Genomic DNA, 18,873 nt, shown 5'->3' with positions numbered 1-18,873 from the left:
AGATTCCCCACTGCAACAGAGGCATACTTTATGCAGGTTATTCTGGTGGAGAGATACAACAAAAGAACTTGGAATTCACAGCACATTTTCATCTCAGGCTCCAGTGCAATTCAGAAAAACACTACTGTTTTATTATCTCCAATTGTGACAGATCTGACTGTCCCTGCTACCTCATATTACCATGTAACTGTACAAAGAGTTGGGAAAATCAGAAAGCAAAGTGTGTGCATTCCTATCAAAATAGGAAAAATATCTCTCATCTAAATCTCAACTGATTTTATTCAAAGCTCTACTTGTCATGTAACACCAAGGTATTATTATAAATGGGTACTGTCAAAGTTTAGTATAACTGCATTTGCCCTGGTATAAAAGTTAGCCCATTATTGTAAAAGAAGTGCAATAAACTTCAGTTCACATAAATGCTCAGTCTTCATCCACGCCTAACTTAAGTGGTTTTTTTATCTTGTAGCTCAGGGACTAAGATCCACAAAAATAAGGAGAATAAGCATATTGACAGTTGACCGAAATTCACTACAAAAAGGTCTCCACCTCCCCCCAAGAATTGTAAGGACTTACACAGTGACACAGATTAAAATCTTAAATGAAAAGATCTAGCTATCCAGACTGATCTTTTTCAAAAGCAAATGTTTTCAGAACACTTGTATTTGAACCAGGAAAGAAAATTCATGTGTATACTCAACCATATTCTTTCGTTACACACACATGCATTTTCCACACAAAGCTACCTAAAGGTAGATTATTATTTGTAGTTAACAGTACTAAAACAAAAATCTGACTTTTTTTTTGTTGTTCAAACACTTTGTATTTAACTGGTCTCAAATTAAACTGAGAAAGCTTTGAAGCATATAAAAATTTCAACCCATTCAAACAGGCAGTTGCACCCAATAGGCCCAGAAGGAAGGACTAAGATAGATACCTACATAAATAGCAGCTTGTTAGGCCTTAAACAAGTATGTTGTCAAAGCCCAAGCCAATCTAACCCCAAAAGGTCCTATGTTCCAGAACAGCAGACAGAGAAAATAACCTAAGTAGTCTCTCATCTAGGAATTAAATGAGAACCTTTGCTAGCAAACACTGATGCACTAAAGCATATTAGAAAGAATCCCTGTCAATGTCTTTAAGAGCTTTAGAAAGCATATAATGGTTTTGCTAAGAGTTTACCGGATTTATTAAGGATCAGTAACTGAATCTGCATACAGCTGAGAAATCCACTTTCAAAACGCTTCAAGAAATATTTAATGCATCAAGAATACAGACAACACTTAAATAAGACTTAGCAGCTTATTTTCAGTCCACCCTTGTACAGTATATCACTGGTAGATTCTGAAATCAACGAGCACTCAAAGTAACATTTAATTAAATAAAATCTATAAATATTCAAGACAATTGTCTTGTTTACTCCCAATTTTGTTATTGCCAGACATTTATCTCCAGTCATAGCAAGTTTTAGAATTGCATTCCAATACTACATTCCCATGTTTAATATTAGTACAACTTTACTGTTTTAACTGGAGACTAATGTCTCCATTCTCCTCTCTACTGTTTGGACACTGAGCTGGCAGTTACGCTTCTTGTCCACTACCATCTTGCGTTCTTCACAAAGTGCTAGGCAGAAGAGGATTCTTCCTAGTCAAGCCTACGACCTGTAAGTTAGGATAGCATAAGGAAACATAGGTCAGAAAGACACTCCTTGGACTTGGAACGAAGACAAACTCCTACCTCCATTTTCCAATAAAGTGCCATAATCAACACACTCCTTGAGAAAGACTGGCACCATCTCCTATTCCAGCAATGAAGTTTTAAAATAAGTGGGTTTTGAATAGCGTCTACCAACATGTCTACCAACTGGACCTTGCAGCTGAACACAATTTCACCTTATTCCTAATCCAATACTACAGTAAACTGTGACATAGAAATGCAGAAATTGAAAGAATCCTATTCTGTACCCATTTTCCCCTCCACCCACTGCTATGCATTTCCAGTACTCCATTTGCATAAAGTGTGTATCTCTGCTCCTCATCATGCTTTTATTCAGGTCCTCACCAGACCATTATGAAATACCAGTCAAATTGACCACTCTACCAGCAAACTAAGTCCAAACAGGACAGCCAATTTGCTATTATTAAACCAGCACAAAACTGAATTAAGCATTTAAAAGTGCCAGGGAGAGGGCAAAACCATTCAGCCAGATGCTGCAAGAGCACTCTCCTTTTTAGCAACACAGAGCTTCTAGAACGGCTCAACTGCTTATTAGACAACATGCACTGCTTATTTCCAGCATTCCAATATGGATTTAGAAAGTAGGCAAGAACATCTTGAGTTTTACTGAAAACTATCAACCCCCACCTCCCCCCCCCGATTCAGAACCTCCTTACAATCATGATGGGTAACAACTCATATTACGAGCCAAACAACTACAACAGCTTCATCCATGTAAAAATCCAACATACAGTTGTATACAAGAAATTATTTTATCAACTTTGCAAAGGGAAGATGGGATATAGGCAGCCAATTGATTTCAATAGCATTTTCATTTCAAGAAACAGACCATATTAAATTTTAGAAGATATTAAGAACTATAAACCTGCTTCACAGCTTCAACAGGAATTTTCATTACAGTACATTGATTTCCTCTTTAAAAGCAATCTGTTTAGAGCAATGATTGTAAAGACTTCTGTCCATTCTGGTTGCCTAGATACTGTTATATTTCACTAAAGATTTAATCAGGTACCTTTTCTAAGTATATTATGCACTTCAAATGCAATACCACATTTTTAAGAAGCATATATGAAAAAGTAATGAGGTACAGTTTATTTCATAAATTGAAGTACTGTATATTCGAATGTGTTGATTTCTTTAAATAAGTAGCTTTACAGAAAGTATTTTCTAATTTCAATATCAATTTATATAGGTACATATAATATTGCAGTTTACATGCATCTCTAAATACAAATACATAGCATCCATATAAACATATAGATGTATGTCAACACCACTACTTGATTTATTAAGTTGATACTGAAACATACAGGAAATTGTGTTATTCAGAGCTTCAATGACCTTTCAATTACCAAAGGCAGGAAAGCAATTTATTTGCCTATCGTACATTTAAAAACAAATCTCTTATTTAAAGAATTGGTTCTTAAATGCTCTATGTCAATTACCCCCATCAGTTGAGATCCTGAAAGAATGGTATCAAGAGAAATTTTTAAAAATTACACAGAAATATGGTTTTCAAGGAAGGGGTTAGCCATCAATTAAACCAAAATGAAAGTCAAAACTTGACCTGAACAGATAACATACTTTCAAATCAAAGAATAATGCATATGGGTATCTGTGACACCAGGTGATTTTTAGGCCATTTTGCTGTGACAGCATAAACAGATACATGATACTTTACCTACTGTTACTTATTCAAACCATAGATAATTCCAGAGATTTTGAAGGTGGCTCCACAGCTTTGCAAATTCCAAGGGCAAAGTGATGATGAGGGGAAACACCTACCAAATCCCCAACTCTTACCACTTCTTACAGCTACACCATGAAAGGGTTATGAACAGTCACAAACATGGGTAATTAGTCTATGACATCATATCATTCCTTCATTTCCCACCCTGATTCTCATTAAGAAATCTTAGTTTGTCTTGTCAACTCCTACTTAATGGACAAGGAAAACAAAATATGTTTAGCATTAAGAAAAGATGAGTTCAAATCTTTTATTGCAAAAGCATACATTCCCAGTATATAAAAGCGTCTCAGCAAAAAGTTTTTTTGTCTTAATCATCTAATAAATTTCAGTGTCTTAATTATCCTTCTGCTCAGAAAAGTCACTAAGTTGTGCCACCTCAAAAACTCTGCATTTTTCTGAATAGTGCGCTTAAAACTTCTTGCTCTCACAAGTTCAAAGTTCTGATTTTTCCAACTGCTCTCTATATACCTTACCAACTTAAATATTGTTTGGATACAGAATCTCTCAGGTGAAGCCAACTAAGTTCCATTTACAGGATAACAAAACAGTAATTTACATACACAAAGCCTGAGGTAACAGTAGGACACTGAGCAAATGAGGGCAATAAATAGAACAGCTGACCTCAGTAAAACTGGACAATGACTAAGACTCAACCTCAGAATAGCAAGTTTTCATCAATACAGGTTCTCCTATACATATCTTGGAAAAAACTTTTAATAGCTAATTATCAAGTTAGTTCAGATCTTTATTTCAGCATTTCCATGGTAGAAAAACTTCACACTTAACAGAACACCTTAAATATCTCTTTTCCTACTTCCAATTTTCTACCTTGACATTTGCCAGATAGCGATTACAGGAAACGCTGCAGACATCCATCAAGCTCAGCAGCAAAACTGACTTCAGAATTTCATGCCCTCTGAAGCCAGACTCATGGATTGGTTTCAAAATATTTAGCCATACTTTAGGATGTGCCAACTACTCAATTCTTCCTTCTCAGAGGACCAAAACAACTAAAGGGTAAAATGTGGCAGCAAAAGAACAATCCACTTTGCAATATGATTATATAAATCAGCACAGCCTAACTATAGCACAAATCCCAAGTTCAAGATGTGCCAACACAACTATGCAAGGAGCTATATTGCAAACTTTAGTTCTGAAGTGAATTAAAAATAACTTCACAAAAGGAGGTTAGCTTAAATGCATGATCATTTCAGTAATATAATCTATAGGACTGAAGTAAACTGTCATATCAGCACAATAACGATACAATACTGTGCTGCCACAAAAAGTAGCAAGAATCTGATTAAGCCAGTGTATTACAGAACTTATGTGTAGTCCTGAGGCACCACTGATGCTGGGAGTGAATGGCTTACCAAAAAGTACCTTACCAGAGCTTTTTTGGTCTCTAATTCAGGAGGGGGAAAACAAAACAAAACAAAGCAGCATTACATTGTTTTTAAAACACAACTTCTAGGAAAATTTTTTTTTAAGCTTAAAATGTTTTCTAACTCTTAAAATAAAATATAAAAAAAAAAAACCTTAATGCCTGATGCCAAAGATAAGTTAAAGTAATTTTTGTATAACCATAACTACACTTTTTAATCAAGAGACAAAAAAGCAAAGTCACTATTACTGGTATCATGACATGGTACAAAATGTACAGTTTCTCTTTAGCCCACTCTAAAACATGTACTGAAGTAAATTTTCTCCTAAGAATGTTAAAGAATAAAAATCATGATATAAACATAAATGGTGATTTTAGAAAGAAACTTCCAAAATGAAGATTTAAAATAATAACGCAACAGATGACCTGAAATCACTAAAGATAACTTGTATTGTAGTGGAGAAGTCTATACACACATTAAAGACCAATATTATGATGATGTAAATTATTACACCAACATTCAAATATAAAGATACAAGTATAAAAGAACCCAAACCGCAATTATACAATCACAACCATAACTGAATGGCTGTGTTTTCTGTACATCCACGAGCCTCCTTTCACAAAAGCGAGGGGGATTATTACACTATGGGAATCTAGCAATTTTGACTTTGTTCTTTTAAAGTATTGTTATATTTAGTACAAAGGTTTGAGGATTTAATTTACTTAACTATACAGTCGGATATAAAAGTCCACATAAATAACATCCTAATTGCCGAAGTCCAACTTAAAATGCAAGAGAGCTCCTAGTTCAGAACTCCTGCTAAATCTAAGCAAACAGGCAGAAAGTCAGGGCTGGTGGTGGGAAGGGAGCAGAGGCAGACAGACAAGACCAACAAGCAAAAAAACCCCAACCAAACCAACCCAAACATTAAACACTTCTTTTAGGTATCACAAAACAGCTTTCAAATAAGAGGTGAGCTTTGTAAATATCTATATAGTTGTCTCTAAAGGTGATACAGGAAATAGTTTGTCAGAAATGTTTTAGACTAGGCTGGCATAACTTACAAAGATGAGGTCAACAGCTCTGAAACACGCAACACTTGTTTGTGAGAACAAGGCTTTTTGACAGCTCCCATAAGTTCAGGCTTCTAAAGTCGTTTTTATTTGCAAATGTGGAGAAAGACACCACTCTGGAGGAAAGACAAGAGAAGTAATAGTACAAACAGCATATATATATATATTTTTTTTTTTAGTCCAATGTGCAGTCAGGTCTGGAGGAAGTCAGGTATTTCCAAGGACTGCAAGGATCATGCTGTTGAACAGATGAATATGCAATGGGAGTCAGTTGACTGAGCAGACAGAAAGATGCAGGTCTGTAACAAAAGAAAAGCAAGGAGAAATAGATGCCCGAGATGTGAAGATTTAGAAGAACAACTGAATAGAATTGTTCTAGTTACTGCCTTAAGGAACAGGAAGAACTGCAAAGAAAAAGATTAAGAGCAGTACTCTGTCTTAAATTAAAAAGCAGGTATCTTCAAGATCACGACATGCCAATGTTACAGTACGAATCACAAGGATCTATTCAGGAATAGAAAAGTAGTTCTGTTGGTCACGAGTATAACGGTATTCATTGAACTTAAATCCACAAACATGATTATCTAGAAAAAAGACAGATAATTACAGTTGTCAAATATATGGTCTGCGGCCTCCTGGATCTCAGGATCCACTCCTAAAGGATGTTTAGGACCTATCTATTGCCCTTTTCATTCAAGACACTAAGAACTTGAACACTGAATTTGCTATATTAGGTGAAGAATGTGATAATCCACAAGACAAAGTGCTAATAATCCTATAAACTCATGCTGCCGGTTTGAATGTATTCATAAAACCTGATGAGTTAACCTCATACCAGAAGGTTTTCTACTAAATGAGGTACTGCCTGTTCTCCTGCAGTTGGCATAAATTCAGTCTTATATGCTTTAGCTAATTCAACAGAAATGTACTTGCAAATCCACACCTGATCTGGATCACATGTATATTAATGCAGCACACAGATCAGTCACACGGAACAACCGTCTCCTAAGATGAGTAGAATTACATTCATTCTGCAAGCATTACTGGAATTTTTATGTGTTGCACACTAAAAGTTAAGATGAGGAACCATGGAAGAGAAAAACAACTTGGGTCTACTACTGTCTCTACTTGGAAGCCAGCCAAAATATACACTGCTTTTCAGAAATCTCGCTCATGCTAAGTATATGAGCTTATGTATAAGAAACAACAACAAAAATACAATAAAACAAAATATTACTCCACACAATTAGGAAACAGAAGTTTGGGAACTATCAACTTGACATGAATATTGAAGTGCTTAAGGAAAAACACTTTTTTATGTTGAATTTTTAGTGTGGACAATATACTAGACTGCACTTATATTTTTTGTTGAGTTCCCATGAAATTTAAGTATTTGTCACACATTGAAAATAATTTTAAATTAGAGAAGCTCATTTATTTAATGATTTTAAAAAAGTAAAAGCAGCAAATTCCATGTATAAACGAGCATTTTCCATTTGGCTTACAAACTATATGCTCAAATTCAGCTTACTTCTACTAATGAGGATGGCGCTCAGAAATTTTCCAGAAAAGGTTCTCCTGCTGTTGGGATAGCACATTGAAGTGCATAGAATTACAAGGTTAAAATATTGTTATACATGGCTAATGTTCAGAATCCCATATTTTTATTCCAAATGACCTGCAGTCAAATTCGTACAAAATGATGTACCAGTTTACAGGTATGACAAAAGAATTTAGATAATCCAGGCCAATAGTATTTTGCACAGCTTAAATATGCCTGCTTCTTCTTAGAGAGAGAACAACAAAATATAAAAATAACTGATCAGTGATATTGTTCACAAAGTCATTGTTTAGGTACTGCAATATCACATCTATCTCTTTTAATTAAATCACTGCAATTTCCTGTTTTAGAAAAACATTTAGAAAAGCATATAATGGAATAAATTAAATTTAAAGGCTAGAAATAGACTGATTTTATAAACACATCTTCCCTCAGCTGAGCATTCTAACTCAAGATTCAGCAGGATTATCTAATCGCCACACAAAAATATAGTTTTTATAGATGCTGGAATAAATCTGTCTTATTGGGTCAACAGGTATACAGCTACATGCTCTTTTTCTACATAAGCAAGGTATTTTAGATGCTTCTCACACATTGTATTTTCCTGGCAACAGACCACAATTTGTACTTTTCCTTTTATTTCAGTATCTTTTTAACAGAACAAGCCCATAAATAGATGTAGGAGTACAACCGAGTAGATGATAAACTATGACATATGGGCTGAACAAGCAATTGGGAAAGTGAGCAGCGAGAAGAAAGTGACTCTAGTGGAAGTAACTTTAAATAGTTTTGCCATTAAAGTATTCACATAACATTTAAGACAATCTGACACACTTGCAAGGAAAAGTAACAGAAAAACTTTCATTCCAAGACATGTGAAATAAACAAATGCATCCATGGGTGTATATAAAAAAACCTCATTCCGAGTTCAGTAAACATTTAGGTAATTTTTGTTTAAATAATGATTCAAACACTGGTCCTAAAAGAAGTTGTTAGCCAGCTAGTTTTCACACCTCTCTTTAAGAGGGGAGGGGGAAGTACTAAACCAACCGAGCTACTGCTTAGAACACTATGAGAAAACACATTTGAACATTTGTTCCATATCCTAAGGTTTCATGAGATTCCAGCAGATAAATGTACTTTCCTCAAAAGCTTTTCTGTATTATAAACACAGAATTTATAAAATTTAAAAATAAAAGCTCATAACATAGGACTTTATACATAAGAGCATTAAACAACTGAAAATAGCAACAAAATTCATTCTCAAGTTCAATGCATCTTTCTACAGATGTGGACTTTATCCATATCCACAGAATATGATGAAAGATATGAAGATGGCTACCAAACTACACGTACTAAAAGTTCCATACAAACCAGCAAAATACTGAAAAAAATCATTTTAAATGCCTTGCCAGAAAACATATAAAGCATTACTTTGCCACATTTGAAAAAGACAATAACATCTTCTGCAGTACTGCTACTGATCACATACAGGAAAACCTTTCCATGCAACAATCTGAGGATTCCAAAGGCATACAGGACTAGGCACAGTACCAATTAAAAGCCTAACGCTTTCTGGAAAACAAATCAAAAAGAAAAGCTTTAATTGTTTCTCTCACAAGAAAAATTTTAAATCTATAAACACATTTTAGGACATTTGCGTTTCCCATACTAGGTTTATTTCATCTCTTCATCTACACATGCAAGTGCTTCAGTTTCCTGTAGCTTTCTGGAGCTATTTTAGAATTTAGCAACAGAAAGAAGTTATTTAAGAGGTCTACTACAATGTTTGTACTGAATAGAGCACTGTAGATGAGCAGTGTAGCAAAACCAATGTCTAGGGGAGTAACAAATTGGTCAGTCATTTAAAAAGTTTGCCTGAAACTATAGCTCTGGGAGAGGAAGGGCAGCGCGAGGAAAGCTGCAACTCAACAGCTTTTTAACTCCGGATTAGAAGGATCCAGTCTGGTTTAGCTAGGTGGCATACACTGCAAAACTCCTTCTCCCTACAACATTAATACAACGCAAATCTTGCAGCATTCAGCTGTCTGCAAGTCGTACAGTAGTTTTAGTCCTGCACAAAGGTATTTCTAATTAAAACCCTTGCTTCCTTTTTTCTTGTAATTTTTAAAAATAATCTTACTTATCTTTACACAAAAGCATATCACTTAAAATATACAAAAACGCTAGCTTCAAGTACTTGCCAGCAAACCTCAAAAACACATGATAGCATACTGAGTCGCTATATTATACATTTAGAACCTCCATCAAGGTTGTACTTCCCGCTGTAAGATTTCAGCAACATAAGCAACTTCCACAAAAATGAAACAATGCAGAAAGTTAAATGGTACTTTGCCTTGTGTTCCTTCGATGCTTTCTGCACCTTATTCTTATAGCAACAGTTTAGGAGATGTTCAGGTCTACAAGAAACATTAAGAGCAAACATCCTGCAACCTAAAATTTCCTTCCTCTGAGCAGAGGTACACAGAATCCACGTCAAAAGTTGGAGATCTCATCCCCTTCGTATGGAAGTTAGGGTCCACCCTAAACAAAGGCCCCGGGACAAACTACGCCGCGCCGTTTCCCCAGAACAACCCTGCCTCTAACCCTGAAACAAGCCGAGGCGCTCACCTGCGTTAACAGGCTGCCGTGCCTCCCCTCACCCCGAAAACTTTCGAGGGGCCACGAGCACATACCCCACTACGGCAGAGCGGCGTTCCCTCTGCCACGTTACCTGAGGAAGAGCATCCCACCGCCCAACCACCCTCCCCGCCCGAGACGCGAGGCCCTCTCTCCTCAGCCATCCCCGGGTGCCGCATGAGCTGCGAGCCGGCTCGGCGGGCACCCGCCCCGCCCTCACTGCACAGGGGCCCTTACCTCAGGGCTGGGAGGCGAGGGGGCACCTTCTCGCCTCAGGGAAGCTCTTCCCTCAGGGCTTCTGGAGGGCGGGGGGGGGGGGGGGGGAATTACTTCAGGGGGACCCTTACCTCACGGGAGCCCTTACCTAGGAGGAGCAGCTTGACCTCCCTGGCCGCCTTCTCGCCATCCTCTCGCAGGTTCCTGTCGATCATCTTGCTCCTCTCCACCGCTGCCTTGTCCTCGGCGCTCAGCGTGCAGCCCATTTTGGGAAGGGGGCTGTTGTACCGCGCCGGCAGAAGAGAAGCGAGGGAGCGGCGGGGTTTCGCGCCCGCGGCCGCCGGAGAGGCGCTGAGGAGGGAGGGGGAGCGAGTGCCTCCCCGCTCTCTTTCTCCTTCCCCCCCCCCCTCACCTGAAACGCAACGGCGGCGTAGGCACCACACGCCGAGTTTACCTCACACGCAAGCAAGCGGAGAGGAAGAGAACGGGGCGGGGGCGGCGAGGGGAGGCTTGCCCGAAGCCGTCCCCAGGGGAACGCGGAGAAGGAAGAAGGCAGAGGGCCGCCGACGGAGGCCACGCACCGGGGGCCGCTGCCGCCGGCCGAGAGGCTGCCGCTCCCGCCGCCGCGGCCCTGGCGCTCCCGCGGTGCCGCCCCCCCCTCCCCCGCCCCCCCCGGAGGCGCTCGGTCGCGCGCCCCGCCCACACGGCGGCGCGGAGGGGGGGAGGAGACGGGGCGAGCGCGTGCACGACGGGAAGGCCGGCGCGGCACGGCGCCACTGCGCGTGCGCACGGCATCGGCGGGCCGTTGCGGGGAGGGGGGGAAGAGCGCGAGGGAACCAAAGCGTGAATGAGGTTAAAAGCGGGCGCGGGAGGAGGGGCGGGCGGCGCAGCTTCCCTCGGCTCGCGCTGCGTCTGTGTGACGCCACCGCGCGCGGGGGCGCGAGCCCCGGACACCTGCCAGTGGCGGAGGGGAAACCGACCGTTGAGGGCTCGAATTTAAACGGTTTTTTGCGGGAGGTTCCATTCCTCGGTGGGGCGCGGGAGCGCCGGGCAGGGCTGTACCAACGCCCGCAGGGGGCGGCCCCAGAGGGTGAGGGCGCCTGAGGCGTGGCGGGGAGCGGGAGCCGGCGGAGGGGACCGCTCTCCTCAGTCACGGCCCCGCCCGGGGGCCGCCTGGGTCGCCGTCGGATACCGGCGTCCCCGCCTGCCTTGTGCTCTGTTCCCGCCGGTTCGCTGCCGAGATCTGTCAAAGGGCCTGCGGGTCCAGCCCCCGCCGGCGCTGGGGGCTTGTGGGCTGCGGGGCGATCGTCCCCTCAGGAGGGGGAGGCCGGGAGGGGCCCCGGGGCAGCAGCAGCGGGGCTTCCAACTCTCGAGACTCACCAGTCAGCAGCGTTTTTCCCCCACGAAAAGAAAGCCAAACGAAACGAGCCCGCCCCACGGCTCAAAAGTACTCGGTCAACTTTCTTTTCACGTGGCTGGCGTACTTTCTCAGAGCTCAAGTGTGGGGCTGTCTGCGTATCCGCATCCTATCCGTGGGTTGTTTTGTTGCTTGCTTGTTTTGGTCTCTAAAATAAAACCCCTAAGAAAACTACGTGCAATGTATCCAGCTCTTTCCCCACCATACACGTGTCGAGCTGTTTGGATTACAAAAGAGAGTTCCTGTTAACTTATAATAGGATCACAGGAAAACTCGGGTTGGAAGGGACCTCAGGAGATAGGCGGTCCAACCTCCTGCTCAAAGCAGGGTCAGCTGAGTTTCTGCATGACTCCGTATCCACACCGCTCCCCCCCACCCAGCTTGTAAGCAGAGTCAGAACAGCCTGCGCGTGAGATGAAACTTGGTGAATCTCAGGAAAAGTTTCAGTCAAAACATTTCATAAGACACAAGAGTCTACAAGGCAAATCTGTTAAATCAAGGTTCATCTTCCCTGGTGAGACCTTAGGATTTTTTGTTTCTATAGGCTCTTGAGAATTTCTGCCCCCAGAATGAGCTCGAAAAGAGCACAATTTTACAGTACAGGAGGTGTTTTAGCATTAGAGTACAAAGACTTCGTCAGACTCATCTATTACTATATTTGGTAAGTTAAAAGATTTTTCCTGTAATACTTAATCTTGATGGAGAAGTGTATCAAATGTTCAATTTTTATTGGATGTGTTGGATTTTCTTCTTTACAGGCGTCTTTGAATGCTGACACTGAATAAACCATAAGTAATGATGTAAAATGAAGTAGGTAATGCTCAATTAAACTGCGACATAAATAATTTTAACATTTTCAGGTTGGTAAGCATGCACTCAACCCTAGCAAAGTATGGTATAAAATCCTTTCTTAAAGAAACCCCAAACAACATTAACTCTTAAGACTTCATAAGACCTCTGAGTCATTTTATTTGGCCATCTCCATTGTGCTACTGCTATGGAGAATGGCTGGGCAGCTGAGAGGTGTGACTTGCTTCTCTGCCGCCAGCCATTTGCCCACCTGAGTGGTTCATGTACGTAGTCCGTTTTGTGTATTCTCGTGCAGACTTTGACACTGGTCCCATGGGATAAGAGTTTTTACAAAACAGTTCACCTCACGTATGGGAACCTAGTCTTGTTTTAGGGTTCCTGGTGTCTCCTGTGACAAAGTGGCAGAGGTATTGATATAGACTGCTGCTCAGGAAAGAATGGAGTGAGGGGAGAGGAGGATTAATAAGCTTAGGGATAGTTTTCTGGTTTGGAAATAAAGGATAAAGAATTATTTCTGAAATAAACACCACGTGGTTTGGATATTGGCAAATGAAAGTGTGCAGATTAAGGGATAAGAAAGTAGTAAGCAGTGATTATGGTAGATGGAAATATGTGATAATGAGAGAGGTAGATGTTATAAGGATAGAGATACTACAAATAGGACACCCCAGCTTTGCATGGATTTTGTTTCATTTTATCATGTGCCCACCACACACATTTTTATACTTTTGACTACGAGTGTCTCCAACGGTTCCGTCTGCCCTCTTGCCTTTTTAACATTGTCACTACAGCCGTAGGTATAAAGGGTGAAATAGGCCCGAGTTCCTTTTCCTTTTATCACCCTGTAGCAGGAAAACAGAATTGTATAGTATCTGCTTTTTTTATACATTTAGCTAGTCCTAAATATGTTATGCTTTACAACAAATAATGTCTTACATGATGTAAAGTTGTAGAACAGTAGAGGCCTGAATCTATATCTGGGGCTAGTATAGATCTGTACATGATGTCTTAAAAGTATTTTCTTATAATCTAAAATATTCTACTGCATAGTAAAAGAAACTATAGTTAAATAGTTAAATATAGTCTGTATTTGGGCAGTACAACATCTATCAGTTTTATTCCAAAATGTCAGGAATGTGTTTGCTCTAATGCATTGATTAGAGTTGCTTCACAGCAGTATGGTTATATGAGAGAGTATATTTCTTCCCTATAGTTAGAATTACACAGATTTTCCCTTTATCTGACAAGTTGGGAGATTGCTTAGAAGCTGTGTGTGTGTTTTGTGGCCTCGTTCCTGAGAGAGGATTATTTCAAGAGATTTTGTTGTTTTGCTTGCTTTAACAACAAATAGCTGTTGTTTGGTATGACCTCCTTTCGAGTCCCCATCACCTGCTCTTGGGCTCATTTTTCTGTAAGATTATCTTTAGCTGCTACTGCCTGGGCTTAATAGAGTTTCTTGTGTGTGGTATGGAATATACAGTGTTTTGTGGGGATAATGATTAGCCTTCAGCCTTCTGTTTTGCTGTTTTTCAGATTTTAATTTAAATTATCTGACTCAGCCACCTTATTTGCTCTCATCTTTAACCAGACACAGTACGCAAAATTATATATGACAAATTGAATACAACTGTTATGAAAGAAATAGAGGAAAGTGGGCAAGAATTTGAATTTCTATCTCTGGGAAACTGAATAAACCAAGGTAAAATACTTTCTGAATAAAGCATGTAACTATATGCATAATTATAACTCAATGGCTAAACCAAAATAAAATTTTATCAAATTTATTTACTTTCTTTTTGTGCTAAGAAAACAAAATGTTCCCAAGATTCAGTGCAAGGTATCTTCTTCCATACTACTGCTTCAGTTTTAAGGTATGTATATTGCAGTTTTGCCTTTAGCCAGCTTCTTGACTTTTTTTACAGTTCTAGTAACCCCCATTTTTTTCCAGATTAACTAGGCGCCTCCCATGTGATGCTGTGGTTCCATGTGGCACCATATCTAAATCATTAGCAACGGTAAGAAGCTGTATTACACTATTTGAAATTTAAACAGATGAAAAAACAGTAAACAGTCATCAAAGCAAATACAAATCTACTGTATGAATTAAATGTCAGATGCCCCTCTGCCCCATTGCTGAGTCTCCTGGCAGAATACATGCAGTTCACCTTCAAGGACCTTCTGCATAAATGAAGCTGATTCTCCTCTGGCGTTAGTGTGATTAATTAATAGATAGTGGATACTTTCGATGTTAATTAGCTATGATAACGTTCCTGTTGAGCGATGTCACTAATAACAGGGCAGACTTCAGGTGTCACATGCAACACCTCTGCGAAGGGCCTTTCTGACTAAGAGATTTTGTATGCTTAATTCAAAATGAGATTTTTCTTGGAACCACAAAACAAGTTCCATTTTAAAATTTCCTAACACCGTAGCTGAACAATACTGAATTGATTAAGCTGTAACTTGGTAGTATACTAACACCTATAGTTTTTGTTAATATGGATGCAAGTAATTATTGTCAGTGCCTTGGGAGATTCCAAGGTGTATATTGTGCGAGGATGGTGCTGTTGGGAGGGAGGAGGGGCGTATGCCATGTAGGGCAGTGAGTACTCTGCACGACCTAGTACTCACTGCTGCCCTGAAATACACAGTGAGGATTCTGTTAATTTTAATGAAGGCAGTGCTAATTACTCTAATGGGGGAGGAGAATCAGCTTTGTGTTATGCACACAGTGTAATCCAGAGGTCCTGGAAGGTGTACTGCCTATATTTTGCTAGGAGAAGGCTCAGCAATGGGGCAGAGGGGAGTTTGACATTTAATTCGTATTATGTTAACTTTTCCAGAAGATCAGGTTTCCAACAAGTTGTGCAAGTCTCTAAGTTGATAATTTCATTGTTCAAAACACTGTAGATAAGTCTTCTACTAGAATATGATAGACCCAGGAGCAAATGTTAAGCAAGGCAGACTTCTTTTTGTGCAGTCTGCATGTTTTTGAAAGATTATCTTCTTAGATTTAATTCTGAATAGTTATGGCAAAAGAAGCTACATAATCTGCTGTCCATTCTAACCCTGAGTTGCAAAGGAACTAATCATGATATGGACTTCATAGTATAAATAAACAAAAGAAGAACTCATTGAAAAATTGAGCATGTTATTAATAAAGATTATATTAATTTGTAGAGAGAGAGAGACACACACACACAGATACACATTTGTTTCCATAGTGCTAAGAGGCCAGCACAAAATCGTGTAGAACTTCAGAACATAATGCCTTTAGTATACCCATAGCAGAAATGAATTGTACATAAAATAAACTGCAAAAAAATCAGGTAAACATGTAATACTATGAAATACATGCCTCTTTGGGGTGTGGTCCAGGCAGTTATATTATTCTTTGTTTCTTTGTAGGTATGGATAAATTTAAATTCTTTCACAGTAAGCGTGAAACAGCACTGTGAACCACTAAGTGTTGTGTTTGTAAATGTCATTGCATGTGGGTAAAAATTAGATACATAAATATGTATATTCATGTGCAGTTGTCACATCAGCAAAAACTATAGAGTGGATATCATTCTATTTGTGTAAAGCTTTAGTAAATCTTATTTGTAGTGACTGTTCCAATTTTGAATTGTAGGACGTAAACATCAGTGTATATGCAAAAATATCCATCAGTGTAATGTTTACTCTTAACGATGCTAGGTCATCATAAATCGGTGTCTTTTTAAATGAATTTAAGATAAACATCTTTATTCAAGATCCGTAAAAGTATAGTGAGTGAAACAACTACGTAAGATGTTATACTAAAAAAGATACTCAGGAAAACTACTGCAGGAATGTTCCATTTTTCTCTCACATAAGCACAGAGTAACTATAAGAAAATATAACAACTTTTTGACTGTCATATCTAGTGTCTTCACATGTACTCTGAAAGGCAGCTCTTATGGGTAGGTACCTTGAATAGTCTGTTTTCTTTTACTGCATAGTGAATAGAATAGATTCTATAATGTATTAATACAAGGTTTTAACTCCTAGTTATAAATATACTACAAATCCAGCAACCATTTTGCTGACAAAGCATATCAGCAAACCAAAGAATAGGACTGATTACTTACAGAGATTCAGAGACTTTTTCAATAATTACAAAGTCTATTGATTGAATGGAGTAGATTATGACCATGTTATCCGATAAATATTATTTGTTTTCTTGCAAATGAAAGGTACATGATATTTACATGTAAATGAAAAATTTTTTTTTAATAAGTGGTCCTTTTTATTTCTGCAAACATTTATGTGTGTGTTATGGTAGCAGTCTTCCCATTTCAGAATGTTGAATAACTGTGAGTACTGATCAATAAATACCAAGTAAAATAACTTTGAAATATATATCAAAGTGGGTTTGTCCTTCTCTTCCCCAGACATGACGACATAAAGTCTAATACTAGAACTTGGGATTCTATTACTATGACTTTATGGGATTCTTTTGATTACAAAAGATGGAGAAGAAACAAAGTTGTAAAATTGTGTCCTTTCAGTGATTATTATGGAGCAGCAACATGAAGCAGGTCTGAAAGAAGGCCTTTGCCATGGTTTTATGTTTACATGTATGCTGAATCTTCAAAATGTTCCTGTTCGTTCTCAGTCATACAAGGTCCCAGGTTCAATCCAGAGTTATACTTACCTCTGTGCTTGCATTTCCTCTTAGCTTGTAATTAGCTTTGAATTCTGCTGCTTCTGAAGGGCTTGTGTGCCCTAAAGCTTGTCTTTTTTTCCTTAGCTACACCAGTTGATATAAACAAACCAACAAGCCTTAGTTTTAAGCAGTTTACTAGAAGCAACAAAGTTCATGGTTCAAACCCTGGGTACACTGAAGTCAATGGAAATGTTACCATTACTATTACTTTACTGTTACTGTACTTAAGTATAGCCAGAATTTCTCTTTTGGAACTGCTCAAGTGCTGCAAGGTATACATGTATTTAAGTAAATGCATTCCCGATCTACAGCCGGGGTGCTCAGCAGCTTTCAGAATTCTTACGTAATTAGACAGATTATGCTGACAATTACTGTGTTGCAAAAACATTGTTTTTATTGGGTAAATGAAGTCATTATAACTTTTTGTCTAAAATCTGATCCTAAGTTATTTGGGAGGAAAGATATAGTTTAGGCCTTGATATCATAACATCTAAGTTAATTTCCATCTCCATTCAAAATGTTGTGTTTCTGTGGACTGAGTAATTTTCTTATTTAAGTTTCTCCTTAAATTGCCTAAAAAAAGCAGAACACTTCCTGTCATCACAGAGATGTGGATGAATATGCAGAATATTCTCTAATGCGGTGGCAAGATGGGTTGTATTTTGTTGGTTTATATGAAATGAATAATTACTCAGAGCAAAACAGATATTAGCCTTATTACAGGAAAGAGCGGTTTCTAATGCTTCTTCCTTTATCTTCCAAACAGGAACAAGTAAACTCAGCACATAGTTGGTTATATTTCAGTGCTCCTTTGTTTGCCTTGGCATTTGCTTCACTTCTATATAAATTAGTCCAAGTTGCCTGGGTGATGTTATCCATTCTATTGTTTGTTTACATGTTCAATGTCCTTAAAGCTTGTAGTAATAATGGGCTGCTACTTTTTTTCAAGTAGACTAGTTCACTTTTCTCAATATCTGTGCAGAATACAGAAAATCAATAGTTACAAAGTTATTAATTTTTAATTTTCATTGTGAATTGAATACCATTATGGCATTTAGCTGAATAATACATTATGTCTAATGGTGCCTAGTATTATAAATTACATTTTGAATATAATCTTCCCTTTGAAAGCGAAGAAGTTTTGCCTTGGAGTATCCTGTTGATCTGTTTAATTCTCACCAAAAAAAAAAAAATCACATGTACCAGAGAAGAATTCTGATGGAAGATTTTTTGTCCTTGAATAAAGTTTGTAGAATCAATTGTGTTAACAGAATAAAATCAAGTAACACAAACATTTTTTATAAAAATACAGTGTTGAAACAGGCATAAAATCTATTTGTAAAATAACAAGAAAATATTTTCAGTAATATTTTGTCTTAAAAATGTTACGGCTAGCAATAGAAATAATATATATTAGCTAAATACTGTCGAGATTACTAATACCAAATCCCAGATCCACTGTAAGGAACGAAGAACGCTGTCATCAGTATCCATAAGACTTGGTTGTAACTTTGGATTACACAGTGTTGAAGAAAGCGGTAAAAGAATCTATAAATAAAAACCTTGCTTAACAAAATAATTTCTTCTC

The 18,873-nt window shown here is 38.7% G+C and overlaps 1 protein-coding gene and 1 long non-coding RNA gene across 4 annotated transcripts in view; one reads left to right on the top strand and one right to left on the bottom strand.

Annotated features, from left to right (window-relative positions):
- Window positions 1–11,020, bottom strand: part of GNAI1 (G protein subunit alpha i1) — a 36,971-nt gene extending 25,951 nt beyond the window's left edge. For all 3 annotated transcript variants that reach the window (XM_052789575.1, XM_052789577.1, XM_052789578.1), the window contains exon 1: window positions 10,517–11,020. In XM_052789575.1, the coding sequence (XP_052645535.1) occupies window positions 10,517–10,634 (118 nt within the window). In that variant the 5' untranslated portion in view covers window positions 10,635–11,020. The remainder of the gene's footprint in view (window positions 1–10,516) is intronic.
- A 22-nt stretch (window positions 11,021–11,042) lies between these two features.
- LOC128142900 (uncharacterized) lies at window positions 11,043–16,738 on the top strand. Its single transcript, XR_008235546.1, has 5 exons — window positions 11,043–12,446; window positions 14,129–14,294; window positions 14,402–14,466; window positions 14,544–14,610; window positions 16,004–16,738. It is a non-coding gene; the product is annotated as an uncharacterized LOC128142900 (long non-coding RNA).
- The last annotated feature ends 2,135 nt before the right edge of the window (window positions 16,739–18,873 follow it).

This window comes from Harpia harpyja, chromosome 6, assembly GCF_026419915.1.
Source record: "Harpia harpyja isolate bHarHar1 chromosome 6, bHarHar1 primary haplotype, whole genome shotgun sequence".
Lineage (NCBI taxonomy): Eukaryota > Metazoa > Chordata > Aves > Accipitriformes > Accipitridae > Harpia > Harpia harpyja.
Note: the sequence above shows the minus strand (reverse complement) of the source record. Positions and strands in the feature narration are given on the sequence as shown.